This window comes from Plectropomus leopardus, chromosome 21, assembly GCF_026936395.1.
Source record: "Plectropomus leopardus strain MGB_pleo_1.0 chromosome 21, ASM2693639v1, whole genome shotgun sequence".
In the NCBI taxonomy this organism is placed as follows: Eukaryota; Metazoa; Chordata; class Actinopteri; order Perciformes; family Serranidae; genus Plectropomus; species Plectropomus leopardus.
Window position 1 is genome coordinate 22,934,891 of NC_142196.1, and position 22,949 is coordinate 22,957,839.

Consider the following 22,949-nt stretch of genomic DNA (forward strand, 5'->3'; position numbering starts at 1 on the left):
CAGATTTCTCAACCTCAAACTGCACTTTTAATCTGAAAAGCAGAGCACCAGAAGCATAAAAATATGTTGCCTAAGTAAATGATGATATACTCAAACTGCCACTGTTGAAACATCTGCTTGAGCTTCCGCATTTTTCTGAACATATTAAAGAGGAAGGATGCAGATTTTTATTTTGCCCTTGGGATTTACTCTAAGAAAAAAAAAACAATGGGACTGAGACAAGAATGCCACGTATCTTCTGCAGTGAATGTCTTGTTATTTACCATGACAAAAACTACCATCAGACTGATATACTGGATGCTAAGCCAAAGGTTTTTATTTCACTTTTCTGCTGAAGGTAGAGATCACAGAAACATGAATATAATAACAGGCTTTGACACACAACAGTGAAAGTTTAACAGTGAGCGGAAAAAGCTATTTCCTAACCACCCGGCTTCCGCTCTCGGGAAGAAGTAACCGTACTTTTAAATCTGCTCATAGGAAAGTAAAAACAAGGTGTAACAGTATCAAGCTCAACAGAAGTGATACCAAGAAACAAACAAATGGATTCAAACATGCAATAATCTGAATTATGAGATAATAATGTGTTTGCGCTTGAGTGCACGGTAAAATTAAGATTTTAATTTATACAGCAGTTCATAATATGGTTTAAATGGTGCTGACTGAGTGATGCTAGTTTTTTTTAACATGCTGTTTACTTACTTTTAGGTGCATTTAGGTTAATATGTTCCAGCTGCAATTGCAGTTAATAATTTTTTTTTGTTATATTTCTCTTATTACTGCTTCGGCGGTGTGACAATATTTTTAGGAAACGACTGAATAACTTTTATGGGAAGAAAATAGTCAGACATATTTATCAGCAGCCCAGATGTGAAAATGTTGTTTTTATGTCCAAACTAAAAATCAGAAAATATCAGTTATAACCTAATTAATCTGAAGAGTTTGTAATATGGTCCAAGTCTGTTGAGCTACACTTTATCAAAGCAATACAGTCCCACGCAGTGAAGAGGAAATATGTCGTTGATACACATGCAAAGAGAGTTGTGGCTTGCGGAGTAAATTCATACAAAGGTACAGCATCTGTTGCATCTTCAACCGTTTGTGCTACGTTTAGACGCCTATCACAAATATTTCAACCTTTGAATCCTGAGCAAATTGTTGTGTTTTTTTTTAAACACTGGGAAAAAGGCAAGAAATGTCCCACACTTAGCAAGAAATTAGTAGATTTAGACAATGAAGTGTTTTATAATTATAACATATAATGATAATTATTTAACAGAATAATTGTTAATATCAACTACTTTTATTCCAGTTATTTTCTTGTTTGTTTTTCATTTTCCTTTTTTAATAAACTATAGAAAAACATCTGAAAACTATAAGATAATAATCATTATCATACACTGAAAATTATTTTACAGAATTATTATTATCACTTATGTACTTTTTAAGTCATTTCTTTTTTGTTTTTTTTCCTTTTTTTCTGATTTTAAGGTATTTTTCTTGTACTTTTTACTAATTTCTGACAAATTTTTGAGTGGTTTCTTCCCATTGCCTTCTTTCCATGTTCATAATAGAATCAAGCCAATTTGCTCTGGATTCAAAGGGTTAAAGTCACTAACACAACAAAACACATGACAGGTTTGAGGGTAAGTTTGCTAACTCTAATGATTACAGTGCATTAGTATGTTTGTGTGTTGAGTTGTTTGACTGGATGCAAAACCAAACTGAGATCTAACAAATACAGCGGCAAGAAAGTCGCAGTGTGATGCAGGAATGTGAGCAAAACTGGAAAAATCAATCAGAAGCGCACACAAACATAATCCAAAAATAAAGACTAAACAAATAAATACATCAAGTATAAAACTCTGGGAAACACTGTCCCCGATAAGTTGTTCCACCCTTCAAGTGAAATATGAGAGACACTGCTCTCGATAAATACACATGTAAAACACACACAATCGCACACACTGGTAGGCAAAAACTACCATCACTGCTTGGCATTATGGGAGACACTGCTCCCGATAATGGTTTTTTAAATTATGGAAGGCACTGCTCCCGATAATGCTTTTTTTTTTCTTTTTTTTTTTAAATTATGGAAGGCACTGCTCCCGATAACTTCACTGTATCATTAAGTGCTCCAAAGTAGACTGTGCAACATCAATGGCTTTCTTGCAAATTATGGAATTATCAGCTTAGTTGTTGCACCAATAAAAGGGGAGGTTGATAAAGTTTTGGCTTTTTGTGATTTTTTTTTTTTTTTAAATTCAGTGTTCATTTCCAGGCTATAGTAAAACTTTCCCAATATGCAGCGTAGGGCTGCAATAATGCGTCGACTAGTTGATTGTCAGAAAAATAATAACCAGCTATTTTGATCGTTTAATCAAACAGGGTCCCCACACATTTTTAACTGATGATTTTTCAAAACCTTTACATATTATACCCTGATTACATGACTTATTTAGTTTAATAAGGGTAGACTTAAAAACATGAAATTAACAGGCATTTGAGTAAGTACATTGCTTGCACCTGCTATCTTCGCCCACAAGTTAGACATTCCTGCAGCTAACTAGCACCCGTTTTGGGGGAATAGAAAACCGAAGATCCAATCAACGATCAGGCAGCGCAGCACTAGATGTTAAATATAATGTATTTTGCATAATGTTAGATATAGTTTGGGAATTTTATGAATGCAATTTAAACTATAGCCAAAACAATGTTTATTCAAAACTGTTCCTAAACTTTCAGTGAATTCCAGACAATTTCCTGGCCCAGAAAATAGTTTTTAGATTAATTATTTTTCCAGGAATATCATAACTGTGGGAACCCTGATCAAAGTAATTTTTCATGCAAAAGGAGCAGATAATGCTTTTCCAGACTCTCAAATATGAAAATTCCATGCTTTCCTTCTGTTCTATATCACATTTAACTACATATCTTTTGTTTTTTCGACTGACAAGACAAATTTATTTGAGAAACTGGGATGGATAGCCCTAGCCCAGAGATAAATTTAATAATTTCATGCAACGTTTTAATGAGTCAAGTAAGATTTTTTCTCATGTAGTCATTTCAAAAATTCTCCAAGAAACGAAGAAATGAAGGCCATAATAAATAAATCTAACATCATCCGGGGCCCCATTTTGTCAGCAACAGTTGAGGAGTCATTGGTGTAGCAGATGCTGCCGGAGGATTCGACAGTATAACCGTCATAATTATGGAAGGCACTGCTTCCGATAACGTCGTATAAAAAGACAAACAATAACTTTATAGTGGGCACTGCCACTGATAAAAAAAACAAAAAACAAGGTAATAAGGTTTCTCAGTGTTTGATGGCGAGAGGTCACAGCGAAGGCTTTTAGAGAGCAGGCAAATCTGTCAGTAGTGGCATTTCTGCATTTCAAGTGTTTGATGTTGTTTCGCAGCTTTTAAGAATGTGTTTTTCACTTTTCTGCCTCCTCACGGATGTTTGTGGGATTAAATACCCCAAAAATCTGAATATAAGCCTTTCTTCTCTGATCGACAGCTTGTGCTTAAGTGCTGTTACTGGAGCTCATCCTTCTGCTCTACCTCAAATTTCATTTTGAGTCACACACACGCACACGCACACGCACACGCACACACCACCTCACAACTCCTTGTCCTCCTTCTTCAGATCTATTCTTCAATGTCCCAGATGTTTCCCGCCATGGCGTTGGCACATCCCTGCAGGTTCCAGGTGGCGAGGGCCAGCTGGGTGTGGAGATGCTCCACGTCGGTGGTCTTGGCGATGGATGCCAGCGTATGGGAGCCGCGACCCAGCAGGAGGTGACGGAAGGGAGTTTCAATGGGGGACACGTATGGAGAGAGGAGGCCGTGCTCAACCTGGAAGGATAAAAAAAAAAAAATACATCTTGCACGCACACTGTACTTACAGTATCAATGATGATGTTGATGACTGGGTGATAGTAACAGTACATATTGTACTTGTGAGCCATATTGCAGCATCGGCTTTTGTGGGTCCAGTCCTGATGCTGCATTATTGTGACTGTCATGACCTGTTGAAGGTGTACACTACACTGAAAATGGTTTGTTGTTATAAGATTTTGTCGTTTTTTAACGCTCACTAAGTTATTATAGGCCCTGAAGAGTTATGGTGGATACTTCATAACTTATTAATCTGCTCCTGTGGAGCTTGAATGTACAAAGGGGCAAGTCACTGTTTTTTTGTGTCTTGTTGTTTATGCTTTATGTGTTTTTATTATGCTTTTATTCTTGCTGCTACGCTAATAGCCCTCTTGATAAAATTGAATTTTTACTGAAGTCTGAGTTCAGGAGCATACATTCAGCAAACAAATGTTTCATGATGTTAATTTCATAAACTGATCAGATCATACAGGGCAGGCTTTGATAAAACTAAACTAGGGGCGCATTCAGTCTCAAAATGTTTTGCACTGTTTTGCTACAGTCTCCAGACTGAAATGTTTCTTTGAAACAGTGTGAAACTGAGTGAAACAGCTGGCTTTGAGGTATGGTTTCTTCGGTTTCTGGTTACGTCAGAGGTGTTACCTAGTTACTCAGAAGTGACTATTTAGTTGATCTTTACCAACCATGCTTGCATACCACAACAGGATGAACCTACAAATGTTTATGTTAAATAAACATTTTGCTATGTTTTGTCAGAGCTGAACGCAGCCCGGTGTTTGTTAATAAAGGACCCATTATGCTTTTCCTTATATTCTGTCATACAATATAAAAAGTTACATAGAGGGATGTTAATACATGCATGTGACGACAGCAGAGGTTTCAAAGTGTGTGTCTTACACTCATGATCCTGTCGTTGAGGATCCGACAGGCCTCTCTGTCATCTAAGTCAGTGTTGATGATGTCATTCTTGATGTCGCGAGCAGCTCGCTGGAAGGCGCCGCGTGCAACGTTCAGCCATTTGGGATCCACGTCTTTCAGCTGACCAGGCAGCACAACAAAAAGTTGAACAAACATTAACATGAACACATGTCGAAGAACAAACTACTCTTTATAGCTAAATGTCAAAATATAAATCAACAACAGCGTGGAAAGATGTGAGACAGAGAGACCGACCTGAGAGAGCTGCCTGACGTGGTTGTAGACCTGGTACACAGACTTGGTGATGATGCCGCTGTATCTGCTCACATCCAGGCTGAGCAGGTGGTCGTGGACTAGTCGCAGAGCCATCTGGCCGGCAAACTGTGCCGCCACCGCCGTCATTTCACTGGTGCGCTGGTTTGTTTTGTAATCAAGGTGATCTTTGTTGTCCAGGTTGGTGCCATAGTAGTTATAGTACTTGGTCTTTAAACAAAAACACAATTTATATTTATTTATTTCTATATATATATATATATATATTTATATATATACATATATATATATATTTTTTTAAGCATCAAAATGTAACAACCAGACTCAAGTAGACATCAGCAAATTACACAAAAACAGCACAATTATGTTTATTAATCGGCTGTTCTGTGCTCAGCAGGGCTGTAACCAACCAATGTAAATTAATTTGTCAATTAACATTTAATTGTTTCACCTATAAAATGTCAAAAGATTACGAAAATGTCTTGTTTTGTCCTCAACCCAAAGATATTTAGTTAACTGCCTTAGATGAGTAAAATTGATTTTTTCCAAATTTATATTTATATTGATTTATATTTACCTTATATTTAGAAATAACTCAAATCCATTTAATCGTTGTTGTAGATAAGGGGCATTTTGTTTATTTCAAATCTCTGCTTTACCTGTTATGTGATTATCTCTGCTAACAGGAGGGTTGTGAACATGTAAAAATCCCCATTATTACTTGTTGTAAGTAAATGTAAACACAGATTATTATTAACAGTAAATATCTGCTGTGTTTTTTAATATCAGGACTCACATTGGGAGAAGTGAAGTGGAAGGAGATGGAGGGAATTCCAGAGAAGGCCAGGAAGGGATAGGCAGGGTCGTCAATTGACATCGGGCTCAGTCTGCAAACAGCATCACGTACAGTTACTGTTATAGTTGTGACGAATTGTTATGAGAAGACAGAAGATTTAGCTTTCTGCTGCAAAAAAGAATCAATGCTCTAGTTATTATGGTTCTTTTTTTAAATCCATTTAAACAGGATCATGCAAGCAACAATCTTGCAGTCTTCTGCAGAATTTCCATTTTTAAAGGTTCAGTGAGAAAAATAGGTGTAAGAGTTTTTTTTCTTGTCATCTTCTGAGTTTATTTTGCTAATTTATGAAACCAAACATCACAAAGCAAACTGGAATGCACCCCCCAGTTGAAACTATGAGGAAAATATCACCATGTACCACATATAGGATGTCAGGATGGTATGAAAAAATAGATACCGCCCAAGCACAATAGTTATCTACTTACACTTTGGTCCAGGCAGTTTTTCCCACCATATCATACACAGTGCCAGAACCAAGAGGACTCTTCACCTGCATGGACGAGGCAAGTTAATTTCATTAGTACAAACACAACTGGTTTATACAGAACTGAATCAGCACTGAATGGAGTGTTTTTACCTCTTTCATCGTGTTCTCCAGGAGGGTGTAGAGCAGCGGACTTGCTGAGGCCATAAAGCTCCCACGACCTTGTGAGAATATACACTTGAGTCAGCTGACAATCACTGGAAAACTGTAAGCTCTCCTGCAGCTTTGTGCTGTACTTACCCATGACAGCTCCATCCAGGTTTATGTAGGTGAAAACACGTTTGTCAATGGAGGACATGTAACCCTAAAAACAGACATATTACAGAACAATTTTAGTACGGTTCTTCTTTTCTTGTGCCTCCAGATCAAAGTATTTTAGTTCTTACCTCCAACCACTCGGTGGCGCCAACACTTCCGTACTCTCCGGCGCTCCAGCTTGCAAACACCAAGCTTCTCCTGGGCCTGAACCCATCTGAGACAAAGAAAACCCATCAGAAAAGTCAAGTGGACATATGAACACAGACAGGTTTAGCCTATGGTACTCATTCATCCTGTCAATACAGGGCATTTAAATCATAAGATCTTTTTCTAATATACTTCAAGTTAAAGTGAGGGTATAAAAATATTTTCCAGAGTTAGTCATTCTTATTTTAAAATGGCCTCCTTTGTTTTTCTGGACAGAGTTACTGTGTTGCAGTGGAGCAATAAAAAAGGGAGATTGTTTTACTAAAAAGACTGTCATGTGGAAGATATCCACTTGATTTGACTGATTCAGCCAGCTGGATATGTATGGGTCAATTATAACTCATATACAAGCCTCTCCATAGCATAAATAAAATCCTACCAGAAGAATGTAATCAGAAAAAACTAAATTAATTTTGTTTTTCAGGCTTGGTTTTTAGCCTTTAATAAAGGAAACACAGTGTCATGTCTCTGTTAATCTCTGCTAATCTCTCGTGTTCTGTGTTTTGTGATATTTGATACCTTTCTCCACCATCTCGTGAACAGCCTTGGCCAGCTCAACCAGTATGGAGGTGCCAACGGTGGCTTTGGTAAAACCTTTCCCCCAGGCGTCTCTCTGAGCCCCCAGTACAATGTAGCGATCTGCAGATTCACAAGAATGCACCAACATGTTATTTTACATGTATGATGACAAAAAAAATTATCTGCCTGTAGGTGATTAGAAGAGTGAGAAAAGGTACCAGGATCAGTGAATCCTTTGATGACTCCAAACACATTGTGGACTTCCCTGTTGACCAGCACGTTGTTCACCTCAACGGTGATGTTCTTGATGCCACCCAGTCTGTAAGTCACTGACGAGAGGGCGCCTTTAAACGTGCCATCAGCTTCAGGCCCGCTAATGTTCCTAAAGAGGATAGAGAAGAGTTTACTGCAGTTTCTACTTTTATTTCAAATGCAATGTAAATGTATTTACAAAATGAACTTTAAAACTGAGAAAAAAAAAATATTTTGCTCTAATACTGCTTTGACCAAAATTGATTTTTTTAGGAAAACCTGTCCAAAACAAAATTGTTAAGACATATACACCCATAACACTCATATGCAAACACTGTCAAAGAGACGTCTGGACTGAATTAATAATTTTTTAGTCTCACAACCTCCCAGAAAACTTTCCCTAACAAGATTTTACCTGTTCTCTCTGAAAACAATTCAAAAGAGTCACACAAAGTCGTCTAATCATTCAAAGTTTGTTCTTTTTCAAAAATCCATTGTGACGTTTATGGTTTCAAAAGGCTTTTTTGTGGAGCACACTGATCAGGATATGTGACCCAAACTTCAAATCTATCAGACTTATGGTGAGAGGGGTAATTACAGCACCACCATGTGGCCCATTGTTATCACAGCTGCTGAGCACTGATTTTAGCACATGCACTGTATTGTGCAACAACCAACAACATACTTAAAACCTGCTGCTGCTACTTATTTATTGATATTTAAGACATGCTCCATATAATTATCTAAGCTTTGAGTTTTTGTTACTGTTCTACTTCATCATTGTTTGTTGTTTTACCTCATTTTACTTTGTCCTAATGATTTAATTTTTATTTCATTCCAGCTCAAGGCAATTTGAGCAGCAGTCTTGGTTGTTAATATACAGTAAAGTGTGAAGCAGTGACTCTGCAGGTCTTTCCTTTCTGCTGCTGTCAGACTGTACAACCAGCACTACACACACACTCCATAATGGACTCAAACCTGTGCAATTTCATTATCACAACCTGCACTTTTATTATCATAAAGTGCATTTTATCACAATCTGCAATTATTTTCCATGTGCAGTTGGTATAAATATTTGTTAACTGCTGATTTTTGCATTTGTTTTCTTAATATTTATATTGTTCTTTTGCTTTATTTATCTTGTACATAACTTGTTTGGATATCACTTTGCTGCTGTAATAATGCAAATTTCCCCCTATATAATAAAGGATTATATCTTGTCCAAAGTGCCATACAGCACAATGAATGTACATATTTACTGTGCACCACATGTTTAACCAGAAGATCTATCAAAGACTGTTCACCTCAGAGTGTCTGTAAATCTGTGTATTTGTGTCCTTACTGTAGAAGATCAGAGGCCTTTGTGGCGGTGATAGTCTGGGCTGGGATTTTTGGGAGGCCGGATGACTTTGTTGGGGGGAACTGGGTGTGGTTGAAGGAGGGGAATCCAGGAGTGTAGGGGTCACCAGAACCCAGATGGACCTGAACGGGGACACACACTAAATCAAGTCGATGCTGTACCAACTGGTTTCAAAGCAAGACTTCACCGGCTACTTGATTCAGTTGCTTTTAACAATCTCCTTCAAAACTAATATGCACAAACTTACATGTCCATAGAGTGCTGTGTCTGCTACATAGTCAAAATCTTTCGGGTCGGGGTAGATTAGAACAGCAGAGGCTCCCCTCTTGGCAACGTTATCCACCTGAAGGAACAAAATCAGAAACATGAAAACAAGCTTTTAGTAAAGTTCCTGAGAAACTCAAAAAGTGATGTATACAAAGCATCTAAAGGTCTCAAATCAGCCGTCACCTGCTCTGCAAAAGTGATATTTCCAGCTCGGAGCAGCAACACACAGTCTTTCAGCTCAATGTTGTTCTTCTGAAGAAGTTCCAGATCCTCCTGACGGCCGTAGTTTCCGTACACCAGCTTGCCCTACGAACACAGGTCAGACAGGCCGCTACAATCAACAGCTAAAAGCAACAAATTCATTTTCATATTTCATTTTTTTTAAAAACATTTTTGTTCATAAAAATGATACTGAAACTCACCTCAGCCTTCCCTGTGGCGCTGTAGGCCAGATACCCTTCAGGCTCAAAGTCCACTGAGCCAAAAACGACACGGTTTGGACGCTTGCTGCAGATAAGAGGACAAAAGCATGTTACAATGTCATTCATTTACTTTCATTTTGTTGATCACAGCAATTACTCAGAATTAACTAATCCCTGTGGTTTCTGTGCAACCTTGCAATTTTGTCCAACTTTTCCACAAATTTGATCTGTCATTGTAGTTTCCTGTGAGTTTCACCAATCACAGCGTTGCCCCGCATCACCAAACTCACATATTTGTATCTGGTCACGAAGATGCAGACGTGCAACACAAAAGTCTCACATTTACCAACGAAAATTACTCCTGAAGACCATAAAAGAGCTATTTTTTTTTTTTTCAATTTTTACTTTCTCCTACAATATCTTTGCAAAAAGACATCTAAAACAGGGTTTGTGTTTTTTTTCTTACTTTCTTTCTTGTACCCTCCTTTTTTTAAATATCTGTTTATATATTTATTCACTTGCATTGCTTGTGTTATCTTGTTTGTTAGAAAGAATACTTTATCAAGCATTCAGTTTTTTATTTTAAAGGATGATATCGTTTCCTCTATTAATAAATAATTTAAGTACCCGATCAGCATCAGGAGTACTCCATCACACTGACTTTGAATTACAGCACCTCCCATAGGCCAACAAGGACATTTGCTCTTAATGTGTAGGACAGTGGTGATCATGATGGTGATTCAAGTCCCAACACCAAATCCTGATATGTTATAGAATTATTCTTTTAAATTAAAAAATCAAAAAATCAGAATCAGCTATTGTATCAGATGCAGTAAAGATGCAGTAACTGTTGCATCAACCTGTCTGGCATCTGCAGCTGAACGTAGTGGACGTCAGTCCAGGGATCCATCTCCGCTTTCTTGAATTCTTCAAAGATGCGGTTTGCCAGACTCATGTCTTCATCGCTTCCAGCTGAACGTGTGGGCCGATCAAAGTCACTGCAGGAAAAAAACAAAACGCCCCTGTTAACCACTCTTTCATGCACAGGTCAAACATCTCTGAGAAAAAAACCCCCACAGATGACTCATAACACAAATTGTGCCTTTTTTTTGGTTTTTCTTTCTTTTTTAAATGTCAGCCCTCATTTTCTATCTGGGTTACAAGAAACACTTTCAAAATGACACATACCTCCCACAAAGCTGAACTCATTTCTGAAAAATATTAGGTGTTTTTGGACCAAACTGTACTGGGGATTTCCTAAGAACTATGTGCCTTAAAGGGCTTTTTTCCTGATTGCATTCATGCTGCCAATAGGAACATGGAGGCGGCATAACCTGGCTATTAAAGATTCTTCGTGAATATTTCGCTTTAATGGGTCAAAATAAAGCCTGGACTTTACAGTTTACCATTTTGTGGTCGAAACACATTTTCTTACTTTTTTTTTTTATTATTATGATTATTAGGAGCTGTTTGCGTTTATTTGACTAACAAGGTTTAAAAAAAAATGGAGGTTGCCTGAGCTGCATTTGCTCGTGTGTTCGACCAATCATAATAAACTGCGCAAACGTTTCTGCTCTCTGTGCTGAAACAGATTGCTAAAGTGGACATTAGTGCTCTTTTTATTCAGAACATCTTGTAGTGATTGTTCATCGCTGTATAATACTTGTATTTTTATCAGTCTTTTTAAATAAATGCGTAACAACGGTGCTTTACTCTTGCAAAATGCTTGTAAATGACAACCTAATTTAAGGTCTTTTACTCATGTCTGAGCCTTGCTGTAGTTTGCTTTAGAAATTATTCAAATCATGAATCATCTCCAAGCCCGAAGAAAACTTATGATTTTACTTTTTTTGTCACACAGCTCTGGCTTAGAGTTTGAGTTATGTGTGCAGTAAAAGAAAAAGAAGAAAAAACAAATCTTCTAAGTGGGAACTGCAATTTAATTTCAGACGTTTGAAATCTCTCTTGCTCGTCTGTTGGTGCTTCTTTGGGTCTGCATCATCCACTAGTCATGAAACTTGTTTATTATTCTTTATATAATTGTTATAACCTTCCTCTTGTTTTCTGTGACTGTCTGTGGTGTAATACTGTGGTGTAGATTCTTTTCATTTGGGATTGTTTACTTATTAATGGATTGGCAGGACGTTTGTCTGGCTGTTTGTCTGGTAAAATGTGTTCTCTTTTGCTTCGCCTTCAGTGTGACGACATAAATTTGAGTGTGGTTTTTAAAGGTGTGCACAGAACAGAGTACCTCAGAGATTTTTTGAAGGTCTCGCTGGTGAGTTTCTGCGTAAGGAGTTTGGTGACGTCCACCCAGTCCATCTGTACATCTGGAGCTGGTGCAACAACAGCTGGCCTTGTTTCGGGCTCATTCTCAGTTGTCTGCTCGGTGCCACAGTTCACCTGCTCCACCTCAGTTTTCGGGTGGCTGAGGTAACCGAGCACATAGCCTGGAGGACAAACAATGCAAAACACAAAAACTGGTCAAAGGAATGTAAGAAAAACAGACAAAGAAAGAGGGCGGAGTTTTTATATATTAAAAGAAAAATAAAATTAATTACCAAAATAACTTTAAATATCTATTCTGGCACAAAATATATAAATTCAAGCATTTCCAATGACCAATGTCTTTTTATGTCTATTTGAACTCAAATTCATTAACTTTCAAGGATTTTAAGGATCCATAGATGAACAGAACGAGCGATGCTTACCGGTGATAAATATCAGGATGGTCCCCAGGGCCAGGTAGCAAATCATTCTCCGGCTCTGATGTGGAGGTGCCGGCCTGAAGCTCGGAGATCCTCCTGCCTGGTCCTCTGTGGCATCATCTGACAGTTTGACCTCAACGTGTCTTTCTCCGTCCTCCGCCGGCTGCAGAGTGAACCTGCTGTACCGCTCACTTTTAATCTACAGAGGATGAAAAAGAGGAAAAGATAAGAGTGACAACTATGAGAGCAATGTGCTCCTGATCCCACAGCTGCACAGGAGGACAGCTGGCCAAGTGGTAACCAAAGGTCTAATTATTAACAAAAGGCTGGCAATTTTTCTATTATACACTGTGCAAAATGGACAATATATTATTACCCATTTAACATGTTTGGTCTTGATACAAAAATAATAAAAACAGTTCACCTCCAAGTCAAAAAACAGATATTTGTCCTCTTCCCTGTGGTACCAGTTTTAATATAGATTGATTTGGTATGAGCTGAGTGTTGGAAATATCAGCCATAGAAATATCTGTCCTCTCTCCAACATAATGGAACTAGATGGCATTCGACTTGTGGTGCAAAAAGTGCCAAATAAATAAATTTGAAAAACTCAACAGCAATGTCTCTTTCCAGAAATCATGACCCGGTTACTAAAGATAATCCACAGACCTTGTTGTGAGCAGTTTCATGTAGGAACTATTTTCTTTGATGCACACTTCCTTTTGCACAGTAATACTGTTGGCAAGTGTATTTAGATAAAAAGAAAATAGCTCCTACATGAAACTGCTCACAATAAGGTCACGATTTCTGAAAAGAGACACGACTGTTGAGTTTTTTAGAAGTTTTTTTTTTCCTCCGTGCTTTAAGCACCACAAGCAGAGTGCAACCTAGTTCAGTTATTTTGGAGAGAAGGCAGACATCTGTATGACTGATATCCCTAACACTCAGAAACTCACACCAAAACGGTAAGAGGTAAAATGAGCTTTTTTTTTTCAAGTTAACTGTACCTTTCATATGAATAGCAAAAACTCACCATGTTGTTAAACGCAGTCCTCACTCGATCCATTGTAGCTGTTGTGTAAAGGACAGACAGTGGGAGACGGAGAAGATGAGTTTATGAGCAGCAAATTAGGAACGATGAAAGGAGATGATGAAAGGAAACAGAGAGGGAGGGGAGAGGATGTCGGGGGAGTCAGGCCACCAACAAAGCTCATATTCAGATTAACATCAAGGGCTGCTGTAGGTCTGCAGACTGTTTTCTCAGCAAACAGGCTGACTGTTACTCAAAGAAACCTACACAGGATAAACCGCTTCAAGACATGATATTATTTACAGTTTAAAGTAAGTTTCCTGCTGTCATAATCGTATAATATGGACCATTTTGCTGGATTTTTGTCAATATTCTGGACTCTTTGCAGACTAAATGACTAGTTGGGGGAACAAAGATGAATGCTGTATTCATTCTGATTAAAAGTTATTTCCCTGTCTTCATGCAAAACTTCAAATGTCACGACATCCGAGAACTGGTGTGACCTTCACCTTCCACACACATACTTACAAAACACGAGACAGATAATACACCGAAAACAAGACCTTCGGGAATTGTTTCCACATCACAACAGCGATATTTTTTGTTTCTTTTATAAACATGTCAGACACAGAGGCGTCAGTCAGGGCTTACGGACAACTGTTTGTTCCAACTGTCACTTTCAGGTAGATCTTCTTCCTTGTGCAAGTGAACTGATGCAACATGAACCAAGCTTACCGGTTAATCAACCCACTTCCTCGTTACTGAGGTGAAGCAGGAAATAGCTACTGGAATATCATAAAAAGATAATATTCAGTGTAACTACAGTTTACTGAAAAAATAAAAATTGTTTATTTTTTCCCCTATTTTATTATCAATTATTTTTTATGTATTATTTTATTTTTATTTTATTTTACTTATTTATGTATTTTCATTTCATGCTCTAAATGTTTATCTGGTTGTGCACTTTGTTTATGCAACTCCATACTGTCTCTATAAAAAAAATCAATTACAATACATATATGAATAAATATATAAATAAAAATGTCAAGGGGCCAGGGCTGCACATGTGGCCAAGTGCAATATCCATATCACAGGAGCTGCATTTTTTTTCTATATATTTTATATTCATATCACAACATTGGTCTAAATAATTGCAATATGATTTTTTCAGCATATTGTGCAGCCCTAAAACTGCTCTCAAAAGACTTGACAGATGAAGTTTTTTGGCGGGCTGCTGCACACGATCTCAACACTTCCTTGCTGATGTTATGTATGCGACAGCCTATTAGTATGAGGAAGTTTTCATACAACTTTATCAGTTAATCTGCTGATTATTTCCTTGAATATTTAACTTATCTTATCATCAGGAAATAGTGTAAAATGCCAGGCCCAGTTTCAAAATGACATCCTCTTAAAGGTCTTGTTTTGTCCTATCACAGTCTTAAACCTGAAGAGAAAGGGGGTTTATTTTACTAAAAAAAATATTTATTAGTAGTAGGTTTTACTTACAGGAAATTTCCTTTGGTTTTGGTGCATGCATTAAACATACAATAAATGTATTAAGAGGAATAAAATATGGCAAAGACAATCACTCAAGATCACACAGTTATCAAATTTTGAGAAGTTAGAAAATATTTTTGAATGATAAATATCTTCCAATTAACAAGTTAATAATTAATTTATATCTTTTATTTATTTATTTTTTGTCTTATCAATTATTTAAAACTTTGTTTAAGCTTAAAATTGTTAGCTGCAGGTTTGTCCACCAGTCTCTTTCAACTCTGTCCCACTTCATTAGTTTTTTAGGTTCTTAGGTACAACTAAATTTAATTTCTGATTAATCATTTTCCCACCCTATTAGCCAGTTCATTGTTGGTTTGTTTAATGAATAGAATTGTGAAAATATCTGTAATAATATCTAATTCCACTTACAATCATCTAGGAAAAAGAAAATTTGCAATACCTTGCATTTGAAAGACTTGAACCAGCAATTTTTAGGCATTTTTGCTTGAAATTTGACCAAAACATTTTTTGTGTTGTTTTTAATAAATCTGAGCATCCTAAAGCATCCTCATTAAAATACGTATGTTTAAAACCCTAATAATAAGAGTTAGACTTATATCTAGTGCAAACCTACTCACTCATTTGTTCAAGAGCATACCACTAATATGTATTCATTTTTTTAACCGCGTTATTTTGCAAATAAACTGTAAAGAAACCGTTGGGGAGTGGCTATGTGAGGTTGCATCATTTCTTGACTCCACATGTGGACTCTTCCGCTAAAAAAAAGATAGATTTTTCTTCTGACACATTTTGACAGTTTTGTATGACTGATCTTTTTTTTTTTGTTTGTTTGTTTTTAAATAAAATTATTTCGTATTTTTTTTTGGTGTTGCAAAGACAACTTATACCTTACATTTGTAAACCGTGAGACGAAACAAAATCAATACTTCCATATTAAAGACGATATACATGCATATTTTTCTGGGTTAATCAATGAAATATGCATTTACGGAGGAAATGTTAGAGGCAGAGAGGACAGGTGACATTTGTAGCATCATTCATGAGTAAGCTAGTTAGCTGCACGTTTAGTGACCTCCGTATCTTTCCGGTTGAGGGAAAGACTCTCGTAAAAGGCACTGCAGGTCAACAATTATCTGACTTCGAGTAATAGATGAATAAAATGTCTGTCAGTGTCAGTAATCTCACCTTTTCGCCGCTGAGACACCACGCGTCTTCTAGCAGGAGCGCCGCTCAGCCGTGTCCTTACTATGGCACTTCCGCTTTACGTCATCCTGCAAGCAGTCACGTACGCATTCTTAAAGGCGAAAGTACACTGATTCAAGTGCTGTATTGAAGTACTTGTATTTGTACTTAACTTAATTTCTATAATTTATTTTTGTTATAAATGAAATTACCAAACAGTTTATACAAGTACTACTACTCTGATAACCATTTGAGTCTTTTTTTGTTTTAGTTAATAGTTTTGAGGGTTTTTTTCAATTTTTTTTCTCTTTTATTTTAATTTTTTTGTGTTTGATGTTTTTCTATTTTCTTTTTAAAATATTTATTTGATACGTTTTTAGTTTTAAAGTTTCTTTTCCTTTTTTAATAATTTTGAATTGTGTTTATGGTTTTTTTTATATAATTTTGAGGTTTGGGGTGGGTTTTTGTTTGTTTGTTTTAATAATTTTAATAATTTGAGTTTTTTGAGTGTGTTCTCTTAATGATGATTTTTTCTGCACTGGGTCTTTTAGTTTTCATACTTTAAGTACATTTTCCTGGTTATACTTACTTACTTTCACCTAAGGAGGAGAGGTTTTTGGATGGCAAACAACAAAACTGGATATGTATTTGTTGCAACCAAACCAGATATTTTAAGTCAAAACATTATCTTTATCTAACCCCATCTAAGTGGGTTTTTGTGCTTAAACCTAACCACAGCGTTGTCAAAGCATAAAACCGGAACATGAAGAAACATAAAAGTTTATCTGCTGCGTAAGAAATGTACATACATAACATATCTGTGGTTTGCAGAAATGTGCAATGCCAACATTTATTCTGGCGAGAAGGTATAATCCACTCCTCTGACAAACAAGCAAGAAGACAAACTACTGACTTCAGCATGTTCTTTTATAAACGATGTGTTTAAAGTTGTTCTACATGATTGATTACAGGTGAAGGAGACACCACAGTGCAACTAATGGTCTTTATAATCCTCTGAGATGGAAAATGATACACCTGTAACTGCAGAGAAAGACACTTACAGTAACATGATCTCACTCTGCAGTGTCATCACAGATGGGTCATTGCCAGTCGTCTGTCGGGCAGAGCATGACTTCAGTACAACACTAAAATATGGGAAAGGGGGACATCTGAGTCAGTATCTAAGGGACTGTATGGATATTATTTCAGTGTAATGTTTGTTTTTTTTCTACTGTGGGAGAGCAGTAAAGAGCCTTTTTACACATTACATATGCCTTTTGTTTTGGTCATGGACAGTGTCATGGACAGAGAAGGTTACCCTTGAAATGCAATTGGTTACAGACTATTTCAAGAACTCAGTTACCCTTTTAAAATTTTACCATTAAAATAACATCGCTATTTTAACCACATCATTCAAGTAATGCAAGTTACTGCACTTGATTTCTTTTTGATCACGTTTCTAAAATTCAAAAATCAAATGTCCTAAAAATAAATGTGCATAAGCGTCGACGTCAAATGTGTTTCAGTGGCTATGCAATTACCCAGGAATATGCCAAAATAATAAGCATGCCATTTTTTCACCAGCCCACAGCCACTTTATTGCTCACTTTAACACAATAAAGTTAAATATATCTTTTTTTTTTAAATATATTTTTATTAAGATTTTCACATTAATTGAGTTTAGACAATTTGACTAATGTCATAACAAATATTATATATTAAAAACAAAACAAAAACAAAAAAAAAAAGAAAAAAGAAAAAACCCAATCAAACAGACACAAATAATGACAATAATAATCATATAATTAATCACACTTCAAGGTCATGAGTTTCCAAAAAGTCTATATAAGGTCTCCACAAGTGAGCAAAGTCCTTTTCTTTCTTTTTTACAATATATGTTAGCCTCTCCAAAGATAGACAGTTCATCAGTTCCTTCGTCCACATTCCAATAGAAGGTGCGTCCATATTTCTCCACGATAATGCTATTATCCTTCTGGCTTGTAAGAGCCCAAAGTCAATAAACAGTGACTGCTGTTGAGACACAACAAAGTTCTCAGGGTATATTCCCAATAAACATATTTTCGCTCGCAAAGGGACATCCTTTCAAACTACGAGACCCACACAGTGTAATACACTTTTCCAGAATTGGAGTATCTTTGGACATTCCCATAAACAATGAATTAAGGTGCCTTTTGCTTCTCTACATTTCACACAGGTATCAGGTACATTAGGGTATATGTGGTTCAACCTGCAGGGTGTAAGATAGGTGCGCATCAACCATTTATGTTGTAGCAGCTTAAATTTAGTATTAACAGACTGGGTCTGAGCCTTAAAGCAAGCCCTTTCCCAGTCAGCTTCCTGAATGTCCTCCTTTATATCAATTATCCAAGCCTCCATCTTTCCAGAAGATGATTCTTTTGAATGTGTTAACATTAACTCATAGAACAGTGAAAATTGTCCTCTACCATCCATGTGAGATAGGGCCACTTCCTCAATTTTTGTTAGTGGAGGTACAGACAGCGATTGTTTATGCGTAGATAAGATAAAATGTTTCAGCTGGAGGTATTTAAAGAAGTATTTCTCACACAGTTGGTTATATGACATCAAGTTGCCTTCTATATACAAATCTAAATTTTTTTCAATACCCTTATTGAACCACGTCCTAAATCCACCATCTACTCTCCCCGGTATAAAACAGTTATTGCCCCCTATAGGGGTAAACTGTGATAATGTTGGTGTGTCTCTGATATGTTTGTGTGCAGAGTACCACACTGAAATGGTATTTCGAAGAAAAGGGTTTTTTGTTTGTTTAACCAGCTTTCTGACGTTCGCTGAATATAAATAAAGTTTAAGAGGAAGTCCAAGTGTTGATGTCTCTTCTATAGTCACCCAAGCAGGAACAGAAGCCGTTGAGAAGTAAAACATTGCTGTCCTTAGCTGAGCGGCCCAATAATAAAGTTTTAGATTGGGGAGCCGTAGCCCCCCTCTTTCATATGGCAAGTATAATAGCCTTAGTTGTAGTCTGGGCTTTTTATCATTCCATATGAATTGATTCAGCTTATTATTGATGTTATGAAAAAAGGTGTCAGGTAAAGGAAGCAGAAGTGATTGAAATAGATACAAAAACTTTGGTAAGACCAACATTTTAATTGTGTTAATGCGACCAATCATGGATATAGGCATCTTGGTCCATCGATTTAGCATCTCCCTCACCTCATCCACCAGGGGGTCATAGTTTAAAGAAACTGTTTGTTTCACATCAGGGCTAATTTTAATACCTAAATATGTGAAACCTTCTTTGGTAGTTGCGAATGGTGTATCTACAATTGGCTGCAATCTTTCATTTTCATTCAAAAACATTAGTGCAGATTTAGAATTGTTTATTTCATATCCCGATATGGTTCCAAATGTTTCAATCAAATTCACTAATTGGGGGATACTATCTTTTAAGTTTGTTAAAGAAAGAATTATGTCATCCGCGTACAAGGCTATGTGATGTTCATATCCTCCAATATTTATGCCCACAATTCTTTCACAAGCTCTTATGGCCATAGCCAAAGGCTCAATGGCCAACACAAATAGCAAAGGCGATAACGGACACCCTTGTCTAGTTGATCGGTGTAGAGTAAATGGCTTAGAGATATTATTATTGGTCAATATTTCAGCAGTTGGGTTTGTATACAAGAGCTTGATCCATCTCAGAAAATTTGCACCGATTCCGAACCGCGGAAGCACATTAAAAAGAAAACCCCATTCAATCCTATCAAAGGCTAGACGTACATCTAAGGATAGCACAGCTGTCTCTCTAGAGTTGTGTTTTGCATACAATATATTCAGAACACGTCGAATATTATGAAATCCATATCTATTTTTGACAAAGCCATTTTGATCATTATCAACAAGGTGAGGGAAATACAACTCCAGTCTTCTGGCTAAGGCCTTGCAGAGTATTTTAATATCACATCCCATCAAACTAATAGGTCTGAAAGAGGAACATTCATTTGGTGGTTTGTTTGGTTTCAGAATTAAAGTTATTATTGCAAGCCTCAAAGCTGGAGGGAGTATTCCTTTTGTGTAGGATTCCTTATACATGTCCAATAACGGGGCCAGAAGTTTCTCCCCAAATTTCTTGTAAAATTCAATTGGAAAGCCGTCCGACCCTGGTGTTTCTCCACTCTGCATATTTTGAATGGCCTCTGCTAATTCCTTAATTGTCAGACAGCAATCCAAACTCTGTTGTTCATTTTCTGACAAAGTCCGAAATCTCAACTGATCCAAAAAAGAATTTTGACTGTCTAAATCATCTGTTCGTTCTGATGTATACAAGACCTCATAATAATCCCTAAAAGCGTGATTAATCTTCACTGGATCTGAAGTTATATCGCCTGTAGGTGTCTTGATGCTATTAATTGCGCTGTCTGCCAATAGTTTACCACATTTCTCTCCTTGATCATAGTAAGATTGTTTTAGCCACATAAAATTTTTTGCAACTTTTTCTATTGATAATTTGTTATATTTAGCTCTCATAATTTGTAAGTCCTTTGCTTTCTGTTGATTATAATTATTATACAATTCCTGTTCTAACAATCTAATTTGATTTTCAATTGTTTCCATTTCCATATTGTATTTTGGCTTTAGATTTCGTAAAACTAATAATTTCCCCTCTGATATATGCTTTGAACGCCTCCCATCTAACACAGGCGTCAGTCTGGTTAAGATTAATTTCAAAGTAGTTGTTAATACTTATTTGAGCAAATTTTATAAATTCTGTGTCCTGCAGTAACTCAGTGGGAAATCTCCATCTCTTCGGATTGTGAATAAATGTGTCTATATATAATTTCAATGATACAGCTGCATGATCACTAATAACAATGCTATCATACCAGCATTCTTTAATTTTTGAACGAAGTCCAGATGAGACCAAAAAATAATCAATTCGCGAATGAGTGCCATGCGTACTCGAGTAACAGGAATATGCAGCTTTATCTGGGTGCAACTCCCTCCATATTTCAACCAAATTCAAATCTTGACAGGCCTGTAACAGTATTTTCCTTGTTTGTATATGAGTAGAGTCGATGTTAGTAGAGCGATCTTTTGTGGGCACTAAAGTGCAATTAAAATCGCCACCAATGATGTACATACCTTGTAAGGTAGACAGAGTGAGGAAGAGATTCTGAAAGAAAATTGGATTGTCATCATTTGGACCATAGATGCAAACCAGATTAATGCACATGTGGCTATATTACCCTGAATAATGATATATCTGCCATATTGATCCCAGATAACATTAGTAGTTTGGAACGGTAAAGATGTATGTATAAGAATGAGCACACCCCTAGCATGATTACTATATGGGGCGCACAAAACCTGACCTGGCCACCTTTTTTGCAATCTATCAATTTCTGCTGCCCTTAAATGTATTTCCTGCAGGAAAACTACTTGGGACTGGAGTTGTCTAATTCTGTTTAATACTTGGGGCTAATTGAGACCATGCCCAGTTCACACTCCGTACAAATGCTCATACAAACAATATGCAATAAACTTGAATCTTCATCAGGAAATACAAAAACAAAAAACGTAAGTGTGCTGGGCTAATTATAATGCTGGCATTATCAGTCCCGTTAGTCCATATCACTGTTACTGTGACTCTTACTGGTGTTACCTGTCATCAGAGGCTGACTGTGCAGAACAGGGCTTAACCTTTAGGTTGAATCTCATGGTAAAATTCCTCTGCTTCACGCGGTGAAGAAAAGAGGAACATTTGCCATCATGGACCACTTTCATCTTGCACGGATTTAGCTGAAATCCACGGCGTTGAACAACTTTCTGGCTGTGTCAAACTCCCGACGTTTCCGCATCGTTTCTGCTGAAAAGTCCTGTACCAGAGTGAGCTTAGCTCCATCCTGTAGGATGTTCTTCTGTGATGAAAGACGATAAACAGTCTCTCCATCCTGGAAGTTCCAGAGGCGTATGGGAACGGCTCTGTGTCGGTTCGGCTTTGCTGGCGCCAGAGTGCGGTGTACCCGCTCCAATACCGGGGTTTGGTCCGCACTGAGCCCCAGCCACTTCGGTAACATTTCCCGGATAAAATCCAGTAATGGTTGCGTACCTTCGGCGCCTTCTTTGAGACCAAACAGACGCAGGTTCTTCCTCCTGCTTCGGTTCTCCAAAATCGTCAGACTTCATCTCCACATATGCCAGCCGTTTCACAGCTGAGGCCAGTTCCGCCCTTACACTCTCCAGTTCCTCCTCTGCCACCATCACCCGGTTCTCCGCTTCCTCGATGCGTTTGGTATGTCCCGACACGTCCTGTTTAACTTCAGCTACTTTGCCCTCAAGCGCCGTTATAGCATTGGTCACGTCCCCGCGGCGGTTATTAATGCCGTCCAGTTTTTATCCAAACTCCGAGCGAAGCGACTTTAGCTCTTTTAGCACGTCTGCTATGTTGGCCACGTTGCTAGCGCCAGCTTGCTGGGGTGAGGAGGCCTCTTTCTTGTTTTGAGCGGTTAATTTTCGAGCTCTGGTGAAAATGTCGCAGTCCTTAGTTGCGTGAGATGTCGACATAATTGACCCTGTTGAAATTTTTAAGTTCCAAGCCACTATCCGGGAAAAAAAAGATTTTTTGTGCATGATTGACCGGAGCCCCTCTCCTAAGCTGCCATCTTTGTCGGTGACTCAGGTGACATTTACTGCCTAAATATATCTTATTGAATGTTGATATAATGTCTCATTTAACATTTAAATTTTTTATTTTTTTTTTTGGATTCATGGTGTAACCTGAGAATC

General features: G+C 37.3%; 1 protein-coding gene across 1 annotated transcript; it reads right to left on the reverse strand.

The window, feature by feature from the left end:
- Window positions 1-291: 291 nt before the first annotated feature.
- Window positions 292-16,289, reverse strand: tfr1b (transferrin receptor 1b). Its single transcript, XM_042510204.2, has 19 exons — window positions 16,167-16,289; window positions 13,461-13,498; window positions 12,431-12,626; window positions 11,971-12,169; window positions 10,580-10,717; window positions 9,720-9,804; window positions 9,481-9,603; window positions 9,278-9,373; window positions 9,013-9,152; window positions 7,637-7,800; window positions 7,419-7,538; window positions 6,821-6,906; window positions 6,675-6,738; window positions 6,528-6,595; window positions 6,376-6,440; window positions 5,888-5,978; window positions 5,074-5,301; window positions 4,798-4,938; window positions 292-3,858 (listed from the first exon to the last, which is right to left on the reverse strand). The coding sequence occupies exons 2-19, from the start codon at window positions 13,491-13,493 to the stop codon at window positions 3,652-3,654; spliced, it is 2,244 nt and encodes a 747-aa protein (XP_042366138.2). The 5' UTR covers window positions 13,494-13,498; window positions 16,167-16,289; the 3' UTR covers window positions 292-3,651.
- Window positions 16,290-22,949: the final 6,660 nt, after the last annotated feature.

Bases quoted from the DNA above. Each gene is read 5' to 3' on its own strand.
- tfr1b (XM_042510204.2), bottom strand. From the start codon at position 13,493: ATGGATCGAGTGAGGACTGCGTTTAACAACATG. The intron at 9,374-9,480 runs GTGACGGCTGAT...TTGTTCCTTCAG, and splicing joins ATATCACTTTTGCAGAGCAG to GTGGATAACGTTGCCAAGAG. The intron at 9,153-9,277 runs GTAAGTTTGTGC...GTCCCCGTTCAG, and splicing joins ACACAGCACTCTATGGACAT to GTCCATCTGGGTTCTGGTGA.